Source organism: Brachyhypopomus gauderio, unplaced genomic scaffold (assembly GCF_052324685.1).
Source record: "Brachyhypopomus gauderio isolate BG-103 unplaced genomic scaffold, BGAUD_0.2 sc104, whole genome shotgun sequence".
NCBI lineage: Eukaryota > Metazoa > Chordata > Actinopteri > Gymnotiformes > Hypopomidae > Brachyhypopomus > Brachyhypopomus gauderio.
The window spans coordinates 405,104-428,780 of record NW_027506925.1 but is presented as its reverse complement, the minus strand read 5'-3'; the positions used below and the strand labels follow the sequence as shown (position 1 = coordinate 428,780).

At 43.5% G+C, this 23,677-nt stretch overlaps 1 protein-coding gene across 2 annotated transcripts; it reads right to left on the bottom strand.

Moving 5' to 3' along the window:
- Positions 1-361: 361 nt before the first annotated feature.
- On the bottom strand, positions 362-8,962 carry ywhaqa (tyrosine 3-monooxygenase/tryptophan 5-monooxygenase activation protein, theta polypeptide a). 2 transcript variants are annotated; one of them, XM_076993122.1, is made up of 6 exons: positions 8,806-8,962; positions 7,438-7,874; positions 5,005-5,128; positions 3,294-3,457; positions 1,542-1,637; positions 362-1,427 (listed from the first exon to the last, which is right to left on the bottom strand). In XM_076993122.1, the coding sequence occupies exons 2-6, from the start codon at positions 7,729-7,731 to the stop codon at positions 1,368-1,370; spliced, it is 738 nt and encodes a 245-aa protein (XP_076849237.1). In that variant the 5' UTR covers positions 7,732-7,874; positions 8,806-8,962; the 3' UTR covers positions 362-1,367. The 2 variants fall into 2 exon arrangements, with proteins under 2 accessions (XP_076849237.1, XP_076849238.1); XM_076993123.1 differs by lacking the exon at positions 8,806-8,962 and adding an exon at positions 8,086-8,516.
- Positions 8,963-23,677: the final 14,715 nt, after the last annotated feature.

The window sequence follows — 23,677 nt, the reverse complement described above, 5'->3', positions numbered from 1 at the left end:
GTACAAATACTGAATTGATTCACACAACCCTCGTTTGAACTGTTTTAATATTAAATATCGTGGGTTACATAAGGAGGTATATGCGGCCCGCGAGGTGTTGGGTCATGGTCGTTAAGGTTGTGCTATTCTTATTTCTCGCCTCCATCACTCCGACATGCTACGTATCTGCAAATTAGTTTTATATAATAAAGGAATTAATTACTCTTCAGGTGCCCCCAAAATGTTAGATCGTCATGTCGCAACATTAACCGTTTGTTGATGCACCTTCCACGTATTTTAATTGAAGAGGTAATACATGAGGTGACATTTAGATACTAGTCCCATGAATGACCGAATTCAGAAAAAATGCAGAGATTTAATATATGGTTTATAAAATGGTAATTTTAATTCAGGTTACATAGCTGTTACATAGGGAATTTTAACATTTTCACAAGGCTCTTGGGAACTACAATCAATGATTAGCAAAAACACAATAGTGGTGCGAATATCTATCAACATCACTGGACAAATCAAAGATTCTCAACATGTGAACAAACCTGCAATGAAAGTATTGAACCAAACAATAGAGCACGGTGTATGCAATATTGGTTTCCATACCAGTGTACATCAAAAAACAGGCATGCTTTTTTAATTTTAGTCCATTATGAGCTGTCAAAGTGGTACCTTTTGACTTGAGACATGCTTTAAAATAGAACACAAAGTGAACTTCTTGACCAGGATGGAGTGGTTTTTTTTTGTTGTTTTTGTTTTGTTTTTTGTGGTGCTTATGAAAAGCCCTGCTACAAACAACCTACATGCGCGTGTGTGTACGCGTGCTAGCCGTGTAGAGCTAGAACAGCCACCTTTAATCTCAACAGTTCTAGTGGGGGGAGTGTTCAAGCCAACATTAAGACGGTCCACAAGAGATTAAATCTTCAGCAAACACGTTGCCAATAATAAAGAGAAATGCAGCAGGGCTGAAGAAAGTTGGTCCTGCTATAGCTAGCCTTTGCTTCCCGTTGCAACTCTAGTTCACCAGTTTTGCAGAGGTCATACACTAGTTGTTCTCTCACAATTAACGGACAGTTGACGTTATGTGAGGCTAATACTTTCCTACAGCAGACACTGCACAAAAAGGCCAAGAGGACAAAAACCACAAAACCAAAGAATAGAGGAGTTACTTCAACTTAATAGTTTCGTTCTTCATAACCACAAGCCAGGTGAAAAAAACGGGATGTTTGTAATTTCCTTACACATAGCTCATTGGTAATGATCATGGGTTTACATGGCTAGAATAATTATGAGTGAAACAATAAGGAATGAAAACGTGTAAAAAGTTTTTTTTTTTTTTATCCTTTCTTTCATCAGTGGAGATAACGGGCAGGACCTCAGTTCTCGCCTCCTTCCCCTCCTTCTCCTTCATCTGCTGCATTGTCAGAGGTCCATAACTGAAAGAGAAAGGCACTCTTAAAACACCGAACGTGAAATTCACTGCCGACTTTCAGACTCGTGCATTATTCACATGTTCAGCATCTCCGCATCTGTACAAGCGCGTGACTCACTGTGAGGTTGTCTCTAAGCAGCTGCATGATGAGGGTACTGTCTTTGTAGGAGTCTTCATTCAGTGTGTCAAGCTCTGCAATGGCTTCATCAAAGGCCTGCAAAATAAGCCCAAGTGTGTGTTGGCACAAACAGCGCTAGCACATGGTGTTGCTACATGGTTGTTTTTAAATGCACAATTGCAAATCTTTGCCTTTTTTTGAATTATTCTGCATGGAGTGGCCACTTTATTACACATGCCCATCTAATAGCACGCTGTTCTTTCTTTGTCCTTCAGAGCTGCAGTAATCCATTGAATCTTCAATGCGGACAGGACAAGCTACGCACAGTCGCCATAAATCACATGGAGATACTGACGTTCTGAACAGCATGTTCTAGCTCGTCTCACCGGTGCTCTACTACAGGGATTCTCAACTGGTCTCAGCCCGGGGGGACACACATTTTCAAAATCAGAAGAGCATTATTTTATTTATTTTTACAAGCTGTGCTTGACCCACCCAGAACAAGTCCATGACCCAAAAGTGGAGAACCATTGCTCCACCAGATTAAGGAGAATGCAGGGAAAACCAAGGAAGCAAGGATATCTCACCATCATGTGGCTTTCCAACCAACCTATGACTATATGGCTCTTGTGGCATGGGGCACCATTCTGCAGAAAGTGTCTTAGCTGCCGTGAAGGAATGAACATGGTCAACCACAATGTTTACCTCCACCAGCCCGAACTGTTGACACCTGATAAGGGCTCGTTGATTCATGTTCATCGTCCCAAATCCTGACCCTCCAATAGCCTGGTTTTTCCACAGCTCAGGGGTCCAATTTTGGCGCTTTTTTCCCCACTTGAATCTTGCCTTTCTGCTTCCCTTAGTCGGCAAGGACACTTGAGCTGCTAGTCGGCTGTTACGTCGGCCATTCGTGCTAATGAACAGAAACTCAGGTTCTCCACATAAATACTGGCCCAAAATAAATTCTGGCCCTGGCTAATCCAACACCGATGACCACGTCTTGTTCAAAGTTGCTCAAAATTCACACTGAAACCGATGGAAAGAATACTTCACCCGATTTCATGCTGCACCCAAATAGTCTAATTTAGAGAATTGTGAAAGGGCACTAAAAGTTGCCAATTAGTGTATGTTGAGATTTACCATTCCTTTAAGCTCCTATTTAACCAGGCAATCGTCTAAAGTCCTGCAGCTGCCCATTCTGTGGTAGCTAGGCTAGCTAACACAATTTAAGTCATAACTCTTAGTGTAAACAAATGTAAGAATATGTGATCCAAATACCTCGACATTACGTTAGTTGGAGCCATTCGGTAATGTCACTTAAAATGTGCACGTTCAGTGTAACCCAAGCAAAACATAGCCAAGCGTACAGTCTGGGCATTCATTAGCTAGCTTTGCCACCACAAAATGGGAAGTTTCAGGATTTTAGAATATTGGTTCATTAACCCAAATGTATGCAGCTTGGTTAAAGGACAGCATAAAGCAACGAATGGTTGTCCTTTCCCCAAGTCCCCCACTTGTATCTCCCTTCCCAAATTTCAACTTATATTTATACACTTGTGTAAAATCTCTGTGTACCCCCAAAGCTACAGAGCTACACATATTACAGCCCTGTTTTCCAAACATGGTTTTTACCCTACTGGAACAGCAAATGGTGATTCACCAGTGAGGCATCTGTGCTTGGGCTTAATTTGTTCTTGGGGAACCAGTGTCTACAACAGCCTGCTGCCAGGCCTGAAGAAGGCGTTTACCCACCTGTTTGGCCAGTGTACAGGCCAGATCAGGAGAGTTGAGGATCTCGTAGTAGAAGACGGAGAAGTTGAGAGCAAGACCCAGACGGATGGGGTGTGTGGGCTGCATCTCTGTCTTGCTAATGTCAAACGCATTCTGGTAGGCACTCTGGGAGTTGGTTATTGTCTCTAAAGGAGGGACAATGGAAGTTTAATTCCTTATAAAATGCTACTGAAACACTGGGTCAACATGAAGTTGAAATATCTACTATTTTTAGAAAACGGGCAACATAAACAGCCCGTGCATGATTTTAGAATGTGGGATTTATCGGCCACTCAAGTTTTGCTGTAGGATCAATGGAAACGTAGAGGTCAAAACAAACAAAACACTACAATGTCTTATGTTGCACTAGAAATAGGCTAAATGTTGCTCCATCTAATTTCCGTCACTGCTCAGTAACTAATAAGAGCAGCGAGAAGCACAGGACGTCTCTGTTTGATGTGAGGCAGGAGACAACAGCAAATAGGCTGTGGAGGGGAAGTGGAGGGGAAAGCAGGCTGGCAGAGAGGCCCCCCCAGCTGGGCAGGGGTGGGGGGTTCGACTGACTCACTGACAGCAAGGGAAGACCCAAGGCACTCAAGGCTCCTCTGCAACATTTCGAGTACAAATGTATTCATCTTAAATAAAGTCTACAAGCTTTTAACATGAAGTAACAACACAAAAGGTTACTGAGGTCCATTCCATTGTAGCAGCATATCAAGATCAGCTTTGCTTTGATCAGTTCATATTTCTGATGCTCGTCAAGACACAGTGAAATTTGGGTTTAACAACACAGTAATTCACATAAAATGCTAGTTAATTTCAAAAACAAATTCATATTCTAATCACACTGTCCACTGTAATAAAAGAAAGTGGTTTTATAATATTGCGACTCTACCCAAATGTTTTTCTATAATGATCATCATTAAAATAATAGTAAACTGAAGACCCACAGTAGTGCAGTTTATTGTTTTCCCTGCAATAGTATATCCATTACAACAAAGGAGTAGATAATGGTAAATTAGAGTGGGGATGCACAGGAACACACAGCGGTGACCTTGTGGGAGTGTTCAAAGCAGCACTTGTTCACACTGATTTCTTACTTCTGTGCTTATTATCATGTTGCAATCAAACTCCGATTCTGTTGGTTACATACGATTCTCTGCATTTACACATTTTCTGACAATTTTACTCATGGTTTTAACACCATGGGCTGTATTTGGTTACACAGAAATTACCGACGTTATAGCCACTTGTATTTAGCTTATTTAGTCCCATTTTGACTACTGTAGTTCTTCCTCTGATAGATGGAGTGGCTAAAGAAGCACACGCTAGTTTTTAAATTATGGTACAAATGAGTTTTGTAGACTTTGTTAACAAAACTGAATAACTGAAGTTATTTCTGAAGTGCCCGTCAGCGACTATGCTTTGTTCTGATGTCTAAATGCATTTGAATCCTGTTCTTATCCCTAGATTTTCTTAATCATGATAATAAGTGTAGACCACAGAACTTTCACTTTCGTTTGCTTTTGTGACCTTGATATTAGGTGTGTAAAAACAAAACCCTTCATACCAAATGGCCTTTCCTTAAATCACTCTAGGTCAAACAGTGAACCCACATGTTAAATATATTAGAAAAGACACACACACACACACACACACACACACACACACACACACACTCTCTCTCTCTTACCCTTCTTATTATCTCCAGAGGCCACCTCTGCAAGATATCTGTAGTAGTCACCCTTCATCTTTAAATAGAAGACTTTGCTCTCAGGACTTGAGGAATTTTCAATCAAATATTTACCCAGGAGCCCCTGAAGAGAAAAGGACGGAAAAAATTTCATCCCAACAGTAATTCTTCTGGTATACTAAAAATAAAAATACCATCAATATTTTTTTTCATTTATATATTTTATTGTGGTTTCCAAACACACATTAATCATGTAGCTTTGTTAACTAAATAGATTAAATAATAAACAAATATATATTTATGATATAGTTATGGTTCTCCCTCAACCAGAATGCCACATTTAGTGTGAAGGGGCAAACCAAGAAAATCAATTACACAAACGCATGCACGCACTGGTGTAGCACAATCTGCAGACTTCCTGTGTGAAAACCCAGCCCTTTCCTCCAGTGTTTGAGGTCAGCATTGCTAAAATGCTACAAAGTGCCTAAAATGCTCTTTTGCCCAGAAGAGACTCAGACTGTGGAGTGAGAATGGGGTGGGGGTTGCCTTCAGGTGAGACAAGAGCAAAGGTCTTCAGAGCCACCCAGATCAGTAGTCTGTAATGTCTGATTACCAGCTTCTCCACACACTTGAAAAAAAAATAGCCAGCACATGCAGTGACGCCAATGGACCCGACACATTATGATTGATATCTCGCCAACACACATTATGATCCATATCTCTGACAAACAAGCTGCAACTAACAGCTTTAATATTTTGTATATACACTTCTGCAAGCAAGACTATGTGACCTGTGGGGTAAGCAGCTAGTGGAGAAGAGAACCTAGCCCCTTTGATCATCTGTAGAAGAAAGCTGCTGTTCAAGACAGCGGTGAAAACAAATGCATCTACAGCCAGCACAGCCTAAACCAAGCTTCCTCAAACAGGCACCAGCAGCCTATAAACAGCTTCACTAGATCTCCATCAGACATTTTTGCTGTTCCTCATTGTTTCGACACAGCAAATCACTGGGCAACATGATTTTGAATGCCGTAATCCTGAAAAGTAGATCGAGCTCCTTTTCACAAGGTCATTTGAATCACCACCATAGACGAAATACATTCATTAAACACTGTTAATGCACAGGTTGGCTAGTATAGGCCAAGCCTGATTTTATAGATCAATGATTAAAAAGTCCATTCCAAACAAGTAACTGTCATTGTCACCAATCAGAGAGGCTGAAGCAGTTTTGTTCGTTCCTAGCTTTACAATTCTTATTCTAGTCTTTTCTAGATCAGCTGTTCATTAGATACATGAATCCTTTCTGAGCAGCACACACAAATGTGAAACAGCTCATCCTTCATGCACAGTTTAAAGAGGGTCCCAATATGAATAATCACCTCGCAAGATTACCATCCTGCAAAGCTTGGCACCAACCTCACCATTAATTCACAAGTAGCAGTTTACCTCCAAGGCCTATTTATAATCAGACGCCGACATACACACACTTCCTCAGCTCAGCATAGCCGGGCAGGTTACATACAGAGTACCACAGCCACCACTGAATGACAGGGACCCATTAGGGTCAGCAGACAATCGCAGTAAGCGTATGAAAATTCGTTCTAGCCTCCCCTGTACCGACGCGGAAAATACATACATGTGGGAGGTGTGTGTGTGTGTGTGAGAAGGTGAGCCAACACTATGGAGCTGAAGCAGGTAGTCCAAGAGAACTTCTGCCATGTCTGCACATCTCGACTCTAGCTGGTGCTAGATAAAGCATTCCACCACTCAACATACTAACGTAAACCAAAGCTACTCCGCTTACGCAACCAATTTGTCAACTTCCAAGGCTAAGTAGCTCATCTTAAAATCAATCTTTAGGCAATACCTTAATTTTGACACACCTTATAGTTCAAGGATATATACAAAGAGCTACTCGTGGATCATTCGGTGGTTGAGAAACTCCATGTATCGATGAAACCCTAGGGTAATGCCTAGCAATGAAACCCTAGGGTAATGCCTAGCAAATTCAGGAGATGAGAGAATCCAAGTGACTGGATGTGGGAGGAGAGTGATGCAGTACTACTGCCTGCTACACATATTGATTGCAAGCAGTTGAAAGGGCAGGTCATTCGCCTCTGCACCACGTTACACGAATCAATCTCTGCATCGCTCCAGAGAAGAATCAGCTACACACTGCAATGTCATTCCCATAATGAAGCAGATCATCCACAACGTATACTTTATTCCACAATATTATACATTTAATTTGAGCATTAGGTGAACATGAAAACACCCTTGGGTTCATAGTCCATCATGGGCAACTCCCCCATTTGAGTGTGATGCCAAGTAGGGATGTAGGAACGACTGTATCTTGTCTTTAATCTTTATTAACCACATAACATGTTTTAGTTGTACACACATCGATCCTAATTTGTCTCAACAAGGTCTTACCAGCACGTCGTTGCAGATGTCACGCAACTCGGACTCCACTTTCTCCCGATACTCCTTCACCATCTGCAGCTTCTTTTCGGAGCCTTCCGTCTTCTGTTCGATACTGGAGATGACCCTCCACGCCGACCTCCGGGCCCCCACCACGTTCTTGTACGCCACGGACAGCAGGTTCCTCTCCTCGTTGGTCAGCTCCACGCCCTGCTCCGTGACCGCCTTCATGGACATGGCCATGTCGTCGTAGCGCTCGGCCTGCTCCGCCAACTTGGCCTTCTGAATAAGCTCCGTTTTATCCATGATTTGGTGGAGTTACGATCTTGATCTTGATTGTGATCTTGATCTTCGTGCTTGGTGGCGAGTCCAGTAGGGAGAGGAAGAGTGAGAGGAAGAGTGAGAGGAACGGGCGAGGCAAGCAGTTGGCGACGGGGTCGTGAGCGCACCTGCGGGAATGGGGAGATCCACTACACTGTAAACCCGCTCACAACACACACACGTTATCTTCACATCTGCCTTGCACCACTAACCAGAGATCAGGCTGATTCAATCAAGCGTCGATACTAGCCGTGTTAATGAGACTAAAGATCTGCAGCGAGGCGCTACCGTTAACACACACACACACACACACACACACACACACACACACACAGTTACCTGAATGGCCGTGCAGGAAAGAAAAGTGCTTTTTTTAAACCTAGTGTTATGGTTCAGTTCTGGCGGATAAAAGACATAACGGGTGTGTAGGAAAACGAAGTCCAGCGACTCTTTTCGCCACGTCCACAAAACGCGCTTTGGTTCATTATTCAATAAAAAATGCGCATTTTATTTCCCGTTAGCGACTCTCCACCTGACGAACAACGGCGGGTACAGCCGCTACTCGGCGACGTTACTACCAGCTACTACGGCTGTCAGAAACACGTCAAACGCCACTATTGTACCACTATTTTAAAAGTACTGTGGAAATAACTGGGGAATAACAGGACGGAGAAGTTTAAAGGAGACTCGTTTTTAAAAGGGCGTCGAGCTGAAGGACCCCGCGGTACCACCGCGCTCATCCTCGGGCCAAAATGACGAGCTCGTGCAGCTACAGCTGCTGGTCCCCCCCCTCTCAGCTCGACGCTAGTTAGCTAACGCAGCTAACGCGGCTAACGCAGCTAACGCTGCTAGCCGTCGGGCTAACGGTAGCTACCCAACGATTCTCTGACAGGTCCGTTATCCCCCCCCCCCTCCACACGCGCGCGCGCGCACACACACACACACACACACACAATATTCCAAACTGCAACACTTTGTACGAATAAATAACCCAAAAGTCGCGTCTCTCCGACTATCTTGAGGCAAAGACGGAGAGAGAAGCAAGACAATCTGCCCAACCTTGTACAGCGTTCCAGTCAGCCGCTCCGCCACACCAGAACCCTCTTCGGCTAGTTTGGAGGGAGAAAAGATTCCGATTAACGTCAACCTAACATGAAAAAACAGGGGGTGATGAGTGGCCGGGTAAGCCAATGACAATGTGTCTTGAGGTCCGGTTTCCCGTTCGACGCTAGAGAGTTTGACCAATAATCGCCCAGCGCGGTGAATAAAGGCGGGCTTTAACCGAAGCCACGGGTTTTACACCAATAAGATGAAGAGAAAATACGTCACTATCGCGAGCCCCCCTCCATATTGTGTACTCGGCGGGCGTGGCTGGACTCAAGAGATGGTAGTCTAACCCAGAAAATTACCTGTGTCTTCATCCACTCACATCTAAAACGTCCGTGGGTGATGAGCAGTTCATCATTTTGTGTGCCAGCAAACGCTGTGACATGCATGAATAAGAGCTAATGATGTTTGTGAAAACGCTCAAAGTTGTTTATATAATCGTTTTAATTAGATGTTTTGCAACTGTGGGCCAGGGTGCAGATTTGTGTAGCAGTGAACCGGAGTGGTCACTGTGATTAAATGGTGGGTAACCCCTTTGTGATTATTTAAGTTGATATATGGACACCTTTTATTTGTAGGATGCTGTCACCTCTGCAGAAATGAAGCATGATTTAGTTTGATTGTGTATGTCTATACAAAATTTCATAAAGTCGTATATTATCACGTGGGAATTGGGGCTACCATTGCCCAAGAAATCTGAGAGATGGCTTTAGTGTGCCGCCTCTGTGCTATACAGTTGGGTTTAGGTTGAACTAGACATGAAGCCACGGTGACCCTTAACCAACTTACCAGCATCACGATTTAATGTAGTTTCCATTTACACTTAGGTGTTGTGTTGTATTGATTTTATACCTGATGGACAACCACTGCAGTGTCGGCATGCAACACCAGACCACTGACTCCAAAAGGCAAGTCAGCACTTAACAACTGTGCCAATGATGTAGCTTTTCATCCCAGCTGCTACCAGCTCAGTGTTTGCCAGAACTTATATACTAGCCTACTGTGTGACCTCCCTGTATCTGTGTTCAGTTAATTACAAGTGAATTAAGCACCAAGTTTCCTGGTTCAACTGGGTAGAAGACTATATGTTGCTACATGCGCTCTCCCTAACACTGGACTACATTACAGTGGTCCCCAGGACAGCTGTGCACTGCACGTTTTATCTCAAATAAACTGCAGGTCAAAACACTTGTGGTCTGTCACAGTAGAAGTGAATGAATCATTAGTGGGAGGTGCGCTGTATTTGGAGGAGAGGGAAAGAGAGATGACTATGAGTATACTGAACACTTAACATGCTTACCTAGCCAGAGTCTAAATAATGACTAATCTTATTCCAGCAGAGTGGAGATTGCAGTATTGATTGAATGTGATATTCAGTGCCCATTTCCCCCTGCCTTGTATCTGCTAATGTTGTATCTCTAACCTAATGTATTTTCACATTAAATTATTTTGTTTTATTGGGTGCAAATTTTAGATAGCACTGCATATTACTGTCCAAATTTCCTTCACATCTTTTCATTAGTGAATGTTTTTATGAAAACAAACATGGCATCATTACTGGAAAAGGGTACAGTGTCACAGGGAAGTCAATGAAGTGTAATATCTAACAAGGAAATGAATAACTGTTTACATTCTGTAACACAGATGGTTTTCTTTATTCCACTTAAAATACTCATCCATCTTGTCTTATGACCTAGGGAGAGGATACCGCCATTATGAATGGCAGCGCTTGAATCTCACTATCCACTGCAGAATAGAGTCATTTAGTGAGTGAGGTTTCTCACAGTGAGTATCTTCTAAATAGGGCAGAAGACAAAGAGGAGGCAAGCAAACATTCCTGAGAACGAACCCTTCAAACGGTGTCTCTGGCGAACGGTGTACATTAGCCTCATGTTAATGTCACAAACAGGGGCATGTTTTTATATAGCCTGATTTCACCAAGCACACGTTTGCTGGAGACAAAATCCACCAAAACTGCACATGCAGACAATTGAATGTGCTAAAGGCCTATAAAAAAGGCCCAGGATACCAAACAACACATTATGGATCCTTGTTGGAAAACGGTGGCCCCTGCAGTATAAATATCACATGGCCTCCATCTTATTGAAAAATAAATGGTTTTACGGTGTTTTCTTATTTCTGTAAGGGATAACACAATGTAATAGACACAGCAGTAGATACAGTCACATGTTGACGGATTCCTTCGCTCTCACTACTGTTCTCTCATTTCCACTGCAGATAATTCAAGTTCTGTTCCATTCCTTTTAGTCCCCTTATATGTTGGAGTGAAGAGTGATGGAGACCCTTTACAGGCTGGAGTGAAATGATGGCTGATAAGGGTCTTGGATCTTATATGGTGCATCCTCTTCAGATAATCCTCTCTATAGTCCTGATTCCTTGGCTGGGATATTAGGCTGCAGTGGTGATGGAAAGCAGCAACACCCTCATGCTGATACCCAGCATGCACCCAGCCCGCCTGGCTTCAGCCAATCCATTATCCCGAGCGCACGTGGGAGCCGGCGGCCGCGGAGGACGTGTCGGAGCGTGCGGGATGCTGAGTGCTCGAGGAGGGCCACGTTATTTATCTGGAGTTCCTGAAATGCTGCATCCTCTGTGCTCGAAGTGGAACACTCCTATGTCGGGAGGAAAGAGAGTGGGAGGGAGAGACAGATTTTTCTTTTTTTTTGGTAGCTCGGGCAGCTAATGGTCTCACAGGTTAGCGGTACGAGAGGCAGTCGAGGAGGCTTACTCTATCGGAATGTGGTGTTTTTAAGTGATGTCCTTTTCTCGTTCTCGGGAGCAGCGCGGTAATGGTACGTGATCAGAGATACTGTAGTACTGTAGCTTCTCTTTTTTCCACGCGCCTCCCCCATGCTGCCTGCTGCCATCTCTGCTCGTGAACTAGATCAGTCAGGCTGTCAGCTAACACTTTCTGCCCGATGGAGAGCTCTTACGTAATGTGTGCTCGTTCAGGGAAGAGGAGGGAAAAAAAAAGGCTCAGGGCGTTGTCTGGCCTCCTGCAAACCTGCCTGGAAACAGAGCTCGCTCACTTATACCCACACACATTTATTTTCAATATAGCCTGTACATACACAGACAGGCAGCTACTGAAAAAATCACAAGACATATCTGTCTGGGATTTTGTTTTCAGGCAGAGATAGTGAGATGTGCAGAAAATGAACATTTCTTGTTCTTGATTTAACCCATTTAGAATGGACTATTAACCATGCATATTAACTATGCATATTAACTGAGCATTTTAATTTTCACATAAGCTTGCTTGATGTTCTCTGTTTGAGAGACAAACCACCCTTTCAGAATACATTGCCTTAGCACAAAAGGTGAAAAAAGCGAACTTGCTTTTGAAACCTGCTAAAGTAATTTACAGTGGATGCATGAGATGATGTGGAAAAACCTTAGCAAAGTTCACGTTATGTTACTACGGTAACGTTAGGTGTGCTGAGTCATGCCTGTGAGCTCGCACTGCAGATGGTTCCCTGCTGACAGGTATCACGTCAGGTGCCGGGCCGTGCCGGACCAGGCCGGAGCTCGCCATCTGAAACGCAGAGAGGGAATGTCCACTGCTGAGCCCTTCAAGGACCCCACTGGAGATTTGTTAGTGTCCTCCATTGCCAGTATTTTATCAAATGTCGTAAAAGTGTTATTCTGCTACTCTGTATACTGCGTAACATCTTAAAATGATTTAGAATGTTGCTCTGAACATTCCAACTTTGTTTATTAGGTATTTCCTGTCCTATATAGAATGATTAAAAGAAGTAACATGGGATATGATTGGAATGTTTTCTATATAAAAATGCTCAAGAATCCTGAATAGAGTTAGTGACAAACTGATCAATTTGTTCTGAAGGACAAAGCGATGTAATTACAGTAAACCGTATTGTTCTAAAAGGGGGGGGGAGACGTGTGTGTGCACTGATCAGTGCTTGCGATACACAACAGGAAATAAGAGGCAAAAAATCAATCATGACTCGATTTGTCTCTCAGTCATAAGGTCCCACAATCCCTGATTGTCTAATATCATGGCGATCAGAATGTGCAGAATAAAGAAGACCAACAGAGAGGAAATGTGGACCGCGGATGGGGGGGGGGGGGGGGGGGGTGCTGAGGACACTCCCCAGAGATGAGGACAGATATTAGTCTGATTGCCAGCTTCTGTTCAAAGCCCGCTGATTACCCGGGCGCCTGTTGCCATGCCGATCTCACTCATTTGCGTTGGATGGATCACAGTAGCAGGATAAACGGTTTGTGCCATCATGCGCTCCTGTGATGGGCAGAGGTTGCCAGTGTTGCGTTGGGAAGCCGCTCGCTGTGAAGATGCGTTCACTGCTCCTACCTGTCTTTTGTTCTCCGCTGTGGCCCGGAGCCAAATGGGTGTGACTGGTATCTCTGTTTCCTCTTAGTCTCGCTCGTCTGCTAATGTGTCTCACTTGTGTGCAACTAAGAGCTTTCAGTACCACACCCAGGTGATTGTGGTAAGACTCCGATGCGAGCATGAATATAACATGAGGAACTTTGATTGATTCGGTTTAATTACCCAGTGACTACTTGAGGGATTTTGTCTTCCCCAGTAAGGAGAGGTGGAGGGTGAGGTAGGTCTTAAGACGATGACAATTTTACATGATCTGGACTCATTTTCTGTTTATTTGCTGTAATTACAGCACTATAACTCCACTCAGGGAGGACACCACAGGTTTTTCTTGGCTCTACCAGTAGCTCCAGCTCATGTTCATCAGTTAATTATCACAGCTGAGCAAGATAAGGAAAATGAAGAGAAAATTCAAACCTGAGCCTGACCCTCCAGGACCTTGTGAACCTCCATTAAGATTGGGAAGATTTGGTAAAGGTGTCTAGTTCTGTAAGAATACTTTCAAAGAATGTGCCAGGGCATGTTGTAGTCACCCGTGGCCTCGCAGAGAAGGTCCATGACTCAGTACTCGCAAAACCTTAGGCCTACAAGTCCGTCTGGATGCCTTCTTTTACTGTAAGAGAACGCTGACGGAGCTTACTGAATATAGTCTCGCTGTTGAAAAATTCGCATCATAAGTTCTCTGCAGGCTTTCCAAGAGCATAATGTCACGTCTAGGCCCTGGACGCCAGAGCATCTGAGGTGTTTTGATAGATTGCACCCAGATACACTGCCTTGCTCGCATTTTTGGAGCTGTCATCATGATCCCAGTGGAGCACGGAGCTGGGACTCATTTGCCCCCACTGGAGAGGTGTTAAAAATTATGTACACTCTGTTGCAACGCAAGCTCATTATTGAGGTGTTAGGCCTGTACCAAACACGGATGTAAGGCAAAATCCGATATATTTCTTTGAATGTTGTTCAGATATCTGATTTTCAGGTACAGCTACCAGCCTACCACAGTAGTCTTAAGCATGTTGAAGGATTGTAAGGGGAAGATCCATAAAGAAGCTATCACTGTTTTTTCCAATAGTATAAATAAGCAATCAGCCAGGTTTTGTGTATTAGTTATTCAGCAGAAGAATAACTTGCTTTACCGACTGCGTTAAAATTCCATGTTTAAGCCACAATTAGACTTAGAATACAACTGTTTCCAGTCTTTTACACAGAAAGCCTTGGGCAAGGTGTATGACGTAACATACAACATCTGACAGAAAGCCATAGTCCCCCCCCCCGGTTCACACACACACACACACACACAAGAGCATGCCACATACTCACCATTACTCCTCACAGGCATGAATGTGTGGTCATTTGACACACTGTCGTGAAGGGAACTTCCTCAGCAGCCTATGAACATTGGATTCACATTTGGTTATGGTGCTGGAAAGCTCCTTGGGCCGGAGCGGACCGTGCCACTTGCACCACCACTTGGAGTCCAGCAGACTCTCCGAGCAGGCTGCAGCTCTCAGAGTGATTAAATATTCATCGATTGCACTCAGATACAGGTTATAGCCATAGCTCTTGTGCAGAGGTCTCAGAGAAGAAGGTGAATCAAAGCGGTGTAATCGGTGTAATGTGGTCAAACTATGGTAATAGCTTGAGACAAACAGAAAACACAACTTTAAATAAACCAGTTTGTTGTGTGGAGAGGGCATTTTTGATAGAGACATATCTGGACTTAAAACTCCCAAGACATGTCCTTCTACTGAGATTTGTTCTCCAGTTTAAAGAGAGGTTTTACTGACTTTTGCTGTCAGTATGCATATTATCCCATATTCACTTGATGTGTATCTCTTTCACAATCTGATCTCTGAGGCAGGGTCTTGCTTAAGGGTATTGAAGGCAGTTTCAACTAAAAACTTGTTCTGCAGTTTAACTTGAAATTCTACAAGCCTTAGAATTTAAGGTTTGTGAAGATTGCACCGACACCTAAGCTTCTACAATGGCTGAAACCTTCAATAAATTCTTGAATTATTCATTTGGACTGGTGATGCCAGTCATTTAAGAACATGGTAGTGTGTATGACCTGCAGCCAAAGGTTTTGTTTGCCATTTTGGCTGTTTGTACATATACTGACTTAATAGAGTGAGAGTTATCCTCAGTCTCCACTGTGTGAAAAGAAAGCCAACTGTGTCCCTCACAAACCCACATCCCACACACACACGGGCAAGAGAAACAGGCTTGTGCCATTGTGCTGGCTATACAACATAACCAAGGATTTGTTTAGAAATATACATTCCCAGATAAACAAATGCCTAGTCATCGCTTTCCCTTTAAGGCCCATCCATCCTTTCAGATAGCCTTCTTGAGTCTAAAAGCCCTCCTGTCAGTCTGATTCTCAAAGCTCAGTTGTCTCGAGTCAGAGTGATAGGAAAGGTGGGAGCATCCGTAGAACATAATCATATTCATCTCTCCTCTCTGTCACTCCCCTTATAGTGAACTAGCCTTGACACACAAGAGAAAAAACACAGACTGAGGAGACAAACAGGCCTACAAACAAACCCAGTTATTTTAGCAGAAGCTAAAATAGATCTAGTCCCACTGAAGGTCACTACTCGGAAAACCATGAGGAAGAGGAAATGCTTCTCTTTTTCTGGAGGAGAGGGGCCATTTTCACTGTGACAGGAGGTCTCTGGAAATCCCCAAACTGAGGTCACTGCAGCCAATTCAAGATTCAGCGACTAGCAAACAGGATGTTTCACCAACCAGGGGAAGCGTTTTGTGCCAGTCTTGGCGAAGCTTTGTTTACAGGGGCACTTTGTATAATCTCTCTTGAAAACTGTTCTTCAAAGTGGAGATGAATGTGCTTCATATCGCTAGCTTGAATTGCTCGCCTTTGGCGTTGTTGGGGTGGCAGAATTGTGTGGGTGAGAGGAAACTACTGTCCCACAGCTCAGGAGAAAGCAGAGCTATCAAAGCCGTTTACATAAGATGTGCTTTCAGTAACAGAATAAGATTTGTCAAAGATTTATGCACAGAGGAGTTTCTTCATTTTGTCTTTTCATTCTGTGCCTTCATGGTAAATTCATATTGATTTTGCATTTTGTCACTTGAATGTATTCTGAAAATTATTTAAGTGGCTTTTCTAATTAGTTTGGACTGGTTTTTTTTGACAAAATGGGGTAATACTGTTATATAGTCTTAATATTTCCAATATTGGCCTATTTATTGGCAATAGTGGCATATTTTTGTCTGCATGGGACAATAAATTTTCTGGTTAGCGTTAGCATCAGGCTGTGGTCATCCAGGCCAGTGTACAAAATCTTGCAAACATGCTATTAGGCAGAACTTGATCATAGCATTTGTGGTGGAGTGTCATTAATAGGTGATGCCTCAGTCCTGAACAGAGAGGTGTGTCTATATGTGTGAGCATCAAGGACCTGGATGTGAAATATAGAAGATCCAAACCAGATAATTAAATGTGAAGTATATTATATTTAAAAGATAGCCCATCCCAAAAGATACCAAGTAGAGTCTGGATTAAAGATTACATTCTGAGATCCATTGTCTGTTTGTCAGACATTTTAAAAGTCTTTGCCTCAAAATAATGTGCTCTATGAGTTAATTATCACAAGAACTTGTTGAACCCCATACTGCTGGCCAGCTGTTCGAACATGCAAATCATTTTAGGAATCATCAATGTAACAGAATATTGTTTCAGCAGGTGGTTCCTGCACATGGGTCAATGACTAGAGCAAAATAGGGCATGATATTAGACTTTCTTTTAGTGAGGCTAGTTTTACCATGTGATAAATCACATCAGCACATACTGACCCTCTATTCACCTTCTCACCTGTTAAAAAATGATACTGGCCATTGCTGAATAAGAACGTATATCAGTGTAGAAAGGGAGTATGTGGGATGTGCAGTGAAACGGCTGTGGTGTGATACCATGTTCTGGGCTTCACACAGACAATTCCCCCCCCCCCCCCCCCTCTCTCTCTCTCTCTCTCTCTCTCTCTCTCTCTCTCTCTTTCACATTCTCTCTCCTGTCTCTCCCTGTTACACTGTTACTACCCATGTGCTGTACACAGAATGTACTGTATGTATGGAGATATGGATGTATATACCATAGATATGTACAGAGATAGATATGGTAGCCTATATACCATAGATATGTATGGGGATAGGTAATTATATACCCTAGGTATGTGTGGAAATGGAGATGTATATACCCTAGATATGTATTGAACTGCTGATCGTCGTTCTAAGCAGCTAGCAATGAAATATCGGTTTCAGAGAGTTGGCCACACACATACAACCTGCCCCTATTTCTCTCTCTCTCTCTCTCTCTCTCTCTCTCTCACTCTCTCTCTCTCTCTCTTTCTCCTTATTCCCTTGATTTTTAATGGACAGAGGGAGTGCTGTTCTTGTGAGGAAGGTGGAGGAGGAGTAATGAAAAAAGATGAAAGTGAGGAGAGGAAAGATCTTTACCTATAGAATTCATTATTCACTGAGTCACTCCAAACAGTCCTTTACCTATAGAATTCATTATTCACTGAGTCACTCCAAACAGTCCTTTACCTATAGAATTCAGTATTCACTGAGTCACTCCAAACAGTAATTTACCTATGCATTTCATTTTCATTTCATGGCATTTGGCAGACGCCCTTATCCAGAGCGACTTACATTTTAATCTCATTTTTTATACAAGTGAGCAATTGAGGGTTGAGGGCCTTGCTCAGGGGCACCTCAGTCATGGCCTCAGGTCTGGGAATTGAACCCATGACCCTCCAGTCACAAGACCAGTTCCCTAACCACCAGGCCACGACTGCCCCCTATAGAATTCATTACTCACTGAGTCACTCCAAACAGTCCTATGTTTATGTATATAGCCCTTCTGGTTTTTCTACCCTCGCACCGGCTCTTTCATATTTCTTTCCTATTAATTTTATTAGCCTGGTTTTGTTATTCATTATTAAAACAACATGAAGCAGAAAACAATACATTTTACTTCCCTAATGTGACATATTTCTGAGTAAAACAAGACGTTCATTGATAGTAGGTCTTTAATTTAGCCATCAGGATTTGATTGGATTATTCTTAATCACCAATGTAGACGATGAACAAGATTGCTAGTCATTTAGGTGAGCATGCAGACTCCTGCAGTATTTATAAGAACTCAGCTGGACACAAATGACCACAGTAAGAGCTCAGTCAACACTGAAGATGTTAACTCAGACCTACACATATTGCTATGTTTCAGTACAAAGCATTAACAACCACTAATTGATGACCACTAATGGCAAACCAATTGGAATTTTCCTCTGTTCTGACATTCATCACTAAAGTTGTCAGTCCCCAATGTGTCCATGGCAACCAGAAAAGGGACTGAGAATCAGTCACAGACTCCTCTGACGCATGTTGGCAGTTGCCTGCGTTGCTATAGAGATGTTAAACAGGTAATATGTAGATTAGCACACTAAAGCTCTCGAAGCAGGAGCATCTCAGAGTGACTGTGATGAAGTGTGCATACACCACACACTCAAATAAAGCAATTCACACACCTAAGATGGTCTTTTTTTTTTGTAGCATTCTTATGCCTCTCTAACCACGATCTCAGTCACATCAGTTGTGTTCTGTCTCTGCCTCTAACACACACACACACACACACACACATCGACACACACTCAATTCCTTCCTACTTTATCTGTCAAGTTCTGTTTCACTCAATTGCAAATTGCAATCTCAGCCCAAATTATTTGATATTTAAATAATTCATTGTTATGTACTAAAACTATGTTCATGCATGGTTCTACCTATGAAGGACCTCTGTCCAAAACGTCATGGTTCTCTCAAAACTGTTTGTACTTCACTACAATTCTGAATAAATCTCTGAATATCTCTTCTCTCTCTCTCTCTCTCTCTCTCTCTCTCTCTCTCTCTCTCTCTCTCTCTCTCTCTCTCTTTCTCTCTATACATATATATGCTGGTGCACAGTCATGTTGGAAGATGAAGGGGTCAGCTCCAAACTGTTCCTACAAAGTTGGGAACATGGAATTGTACAAAATGTCTTTGTATGCTGACGCAGTATGCTCTCAGCTCCAGAGGTTCTTTCATGGGCTCACCAAAATTGGACAGTAGAAGATTGGGAAAATGCTGTCTGGTCTGAAGAGTCTTGATTTCTGCTGTGACATTCAGATGATAGGGTCAGAATTTGGCGTCAACAACATGAAAGCATGGATCCATCTTGCCTTGTATTAATGGTTCAGGCTGGTGGTGGTGGGGGATATTTTCCTGGGCCCATTTTGGACCCATTAGTACCAATTGAGCATCATGTCAACGCCACAGTCTACCTGAGGGTTGTTGCTTTGCTGACCAAGTCCATCCCTTTATGACCACAGTGTTACCATCTTCTGATGGCTACTTCCAGCAGGATAACACGCCATGTCATAAAGCACGAATCATCTCAGACTTGTTTCTTGAACATGATAATGAGTTCACTGTACTCTAATGACCTCCACAGTCACCAGATGTCAATCCAATAGAGCACCTTTGGGATGTGGTGGAACGGGAGATTCACATCATAGATGTGTAGCCGACAAATCTGCAGCAACTACATGATGCTATGATGTCAATATGGACCAGACTCTCTGAGGAATGTTATCAGTACCTTGATGAATCTACGCCACAAAGGATTAAGGCAGTTCTGAAGACAAAAGGGGGTACAACCCGGTATTAGCAAGGTGTACCTAATAAAGTGGCCGGTGAATGTGTGCGTGTGTGTGTGTGTGTGTGTGTGTGTGTGTGTGTGTGTGTGTGTGTGTGTGGTCCAGTAATATTCAGTAATGGATAAGAAATGAAACTGAAAGTATTTTAGGCTCTTCGTGGACTGTTGTATATTACCTGAGATGTTCACAGAAATACCTGGCCAATGAATAGCCTTTATTGAGTTGCAGTAGGCAGTTGCATGTAAATGGGTCAATGGCTTGGCCATTAGAGTTCTCTGTTTAAAAAATGGGGTAAAGCCCAGCAGTAACCTCACACGTGTATCAGACACATTTTAGACATCAGACCCTGTTGTATACAACCAGAGCAGATCAGTTTCCTTCTCCTTAAAGAGCTAAGAGAATATCATCGTTATTTTGCCAGCATCGTACTAAATGCAAACAACTCCGGTGTTCCTGTTTGTAGCTGCAACAGCTGTCACTATGTGGTTATGAACACAACAGCGTTTGGACAGTCCTGAGCCTAAACCTGTTTGTACTATCAACATCTAACAGGGAACTATAAAGCAGACCCTGCAAACCTGCAGGTATGGGAGGCGTGTTCAGCCCAGCTGACAGCAGAGTGCAGTGGCCTGCTGCAGTGTTGAAGCAGGGCAGTCAAATCCCCTTCCAACTTCCTCAAAGTATTTAAACTCTCTAATGGTGCAGGAAAGCCACTGCTAAAAGGCTCCAGGTAGAGTCATTTTGTTTTACGTTAGTTCAAGGTAGTAAGACTGCAGTCACAACCACAGCACTGCAAAGTTTAGGGACTGACTGACTTTATAACCTGTCTGAAAGTCCTTTGCTCATTAGCTTGTGCAGATAATCAGTCTTGACTTTACGTGCCTGATGTTTGAAGGTGTATTAAAGTTTGTGGACTGCAATCATGTTTCTTTGGAAACCATGAAGGCATATGGCATTGAGAGGACACTATATCACTACCAAACCTTATAGGCATATCACTGCTGCCAGAACACTTTAAATCTCATATTATTAGTGGCAGAAAGTTTTGTAACAGCAATTAAGTAACTTTCCAGAGCATCCAGCCACTGCAGCACCAAGAAGCCAAGATTTTTTTCAGAATCTAAATCTACACCCCTGCAAAGCTGAGCAGACATATGTGAGTGTGTGTGTGTGTGTGTGTGTGTGTGTGTGTGTGTGTGTGTGTGTGTGTGTGTGTGTGTGTGTGTGTGTGTGTGTGTGTGTGTGTGTGCGTGTGTGTGTGTGCGTGTGTGTGTGTGTGTGTGTATGAGTGAGAATGGATCCAGACGCCCACTCATTGCAGTGGGCCAGAAAGCACTGCCGTTATATAACAGGTGGGCAGCTTCCCTGACACAAGTAGTGGGTCTCCTCTGTGGAGCGGGAGCTCGGAGAGCAGAGTTTGGCTGTTTCTCTGCCCCTCTCTACCTCTCCACTGCCCCTCTCTACCTCTCCACTGCCCCTCTCTACCTCTCGTCTGCCCCTCTCTACCTCTCCTCTGCCCCTCTCTACCTCTCCACTGCCCCTCTCTACCTCTCCTCTGCCCCTCTCTACCTCTCGTCTGCCCCTCTCTACCTCTCCTCTGCCCCCTCTACCTCTCCACTGCCCCTCTCTACCTCTCGTCTGCCCCTCTCTACCTCTCGTCTGCCCCTCTCTACCTCTCCACTGCCCCTCTCTGCTCTCCACTGCCCCTCTCTACCTCTCGTCTGCCCCTCTCTACCTCTCGTCTGCCCCTCTCTACCTCTCCACTGCCCCTCTCTGCTCTCCACTGCCCCTCTCTACCTCTCCACTGCCCCTCTCTACCTCTCCACTGCCCCTCTCTGCTCTCCTCTGCCCCTCTCTACCTCTCCTCTGCCCCTCTCTACCTCTCCTCTGCCCCTCTCTGCTCTCCTCTGCCCCTCTCTACCTCTCCACTGCCCCTCTCTACCTCTCCTCTGCCCCTCTCTACCTCTCCTCTGCCCCTCTCTACCTCTCCACTGCCCCTCTCTGCTCTCCTCTGCCCCTCTCTACCTCTCCACTGCCCCTCTCTACCTCTCCACTGCCCCTCTCTACCTCTCCTCTGCCCCTCTCTACCTCTCCTCTGCCCCTCTCTACCTCTCCTCTGCCCCTCTCTACCTCTCCTCTGCCCCTCTCTACCTCTCCACTGCCCTCTCCCACCAGCTCTCAGCTCCAGGACTTCCCATCATGCACCAGTGTCGATCAGCTCCTCTGACCTCTCCGCTGTCTCCTTCAGTCTCTCCTCTGCCTCCGGCTCATGCATCTCCAAGTCAACACCGATGGTAATAACATGCACACTTTTAATCATTAAGAAGTGCATCTACTAAATGAAACCGTCTCCTGTTCAACCTGGAGGGGGGGGGGGGTGTCTGGTCAGTCGCAGGGCTTTGCAGGGTGTGTTTTTTTATCACTGCGCATCATCTATCCCCCTTCATTCTTCCTGCTTTACGCTCTTGGGAAATGTAATAAGATCTGCATGTGATAAATGCTGTTCGAATGACGTATGAAATGTGAACTCGAAGGGAATTTTTATGAGACTGGATAGATGTCTGTTCACTTTGCATATTCTCTTCCTGCTTATTTCTCTCTTGGCTATATGTAAGAAGGATTCCACAAGATTACTGTTTAATGATTAACACGTGATTGCAAAATCTTACTACCCCGGGAAAAATTGCCATGCAGATATCTTTATCTATATAGAACAACAGTAAGGTTCTTTCTCATCTTACCCCTATTCACTGTTCTACACATGGACTGATACTCTGTGCTTTTAAACCTTTGTGCAGATATTAAGGGAGGAGTTTGTTCCTACTTTCTGCCCACACAAGTCCATTGTTATGTACTGTCTTCTGTAGAGACTACGCAAATGCACGTGCTGTGTGAATGGCTTATTATTTTATAAAACATGCAGTAATATTGGACACATGGCATAAGATAAGGGTCTATTTTTAGCTGGTATAGTAATAGTGCTGTACGTCTCTCTCTCGCTCTCTCTCTCTCTCTCTCTCTCTTGTTCACTCTCTCTCTAGCTTACTATTACAGGTTGTCATGGATATTGGACCAGACCATTAATTCACACTCTATATACATCACCGTCAGTGAGTGGTGGATGTGAGTTGGGGGTGTGGTTGAGGTGTGTGTGGGGCAGAGGGGGATAGAGAAGATCATAAATTAATTCGTTAAGTCATTAATTTAAAATCCACAGTGCGAAAGGACAAACCTTCTTTGACCTTCTCCAGATTCTCATGCCATATATTGTATATTATGAATGTTATATATTTCTCAGATTGAAAATCTGGTGAACAAAAACAAGTAAATGTCACTATGAAAACCACTTTGCCTTATGTGTAGATCATGCATAAGTCCTAGATATGCTATACATGATGTGTGTTAGACTGATGACTTTGACCAAGGTCAGTCACCACTCCCTCCTGAGCAAATAACAGATAACACAGTGGCAGCCACATTGACATCAGACACATGACGTCCATTTTCTTCATAACGAGTGGTCACCTGCACTGCTTACAGACTTAACCAACATTTCAGTAGTCAGTACACTGCAAAATGCTGGACCAAAATCCACTTTGAAGAAGAAAGAATTAGTAACTGCTAGTCTGATTAATGGGTGTACAGCCATAGTTTTTTTAAAGTGTTTTTGTATCAGCATGTTGGATATAACATCAGTCATCAGAGTTTTTCTGTTTTTCATTTT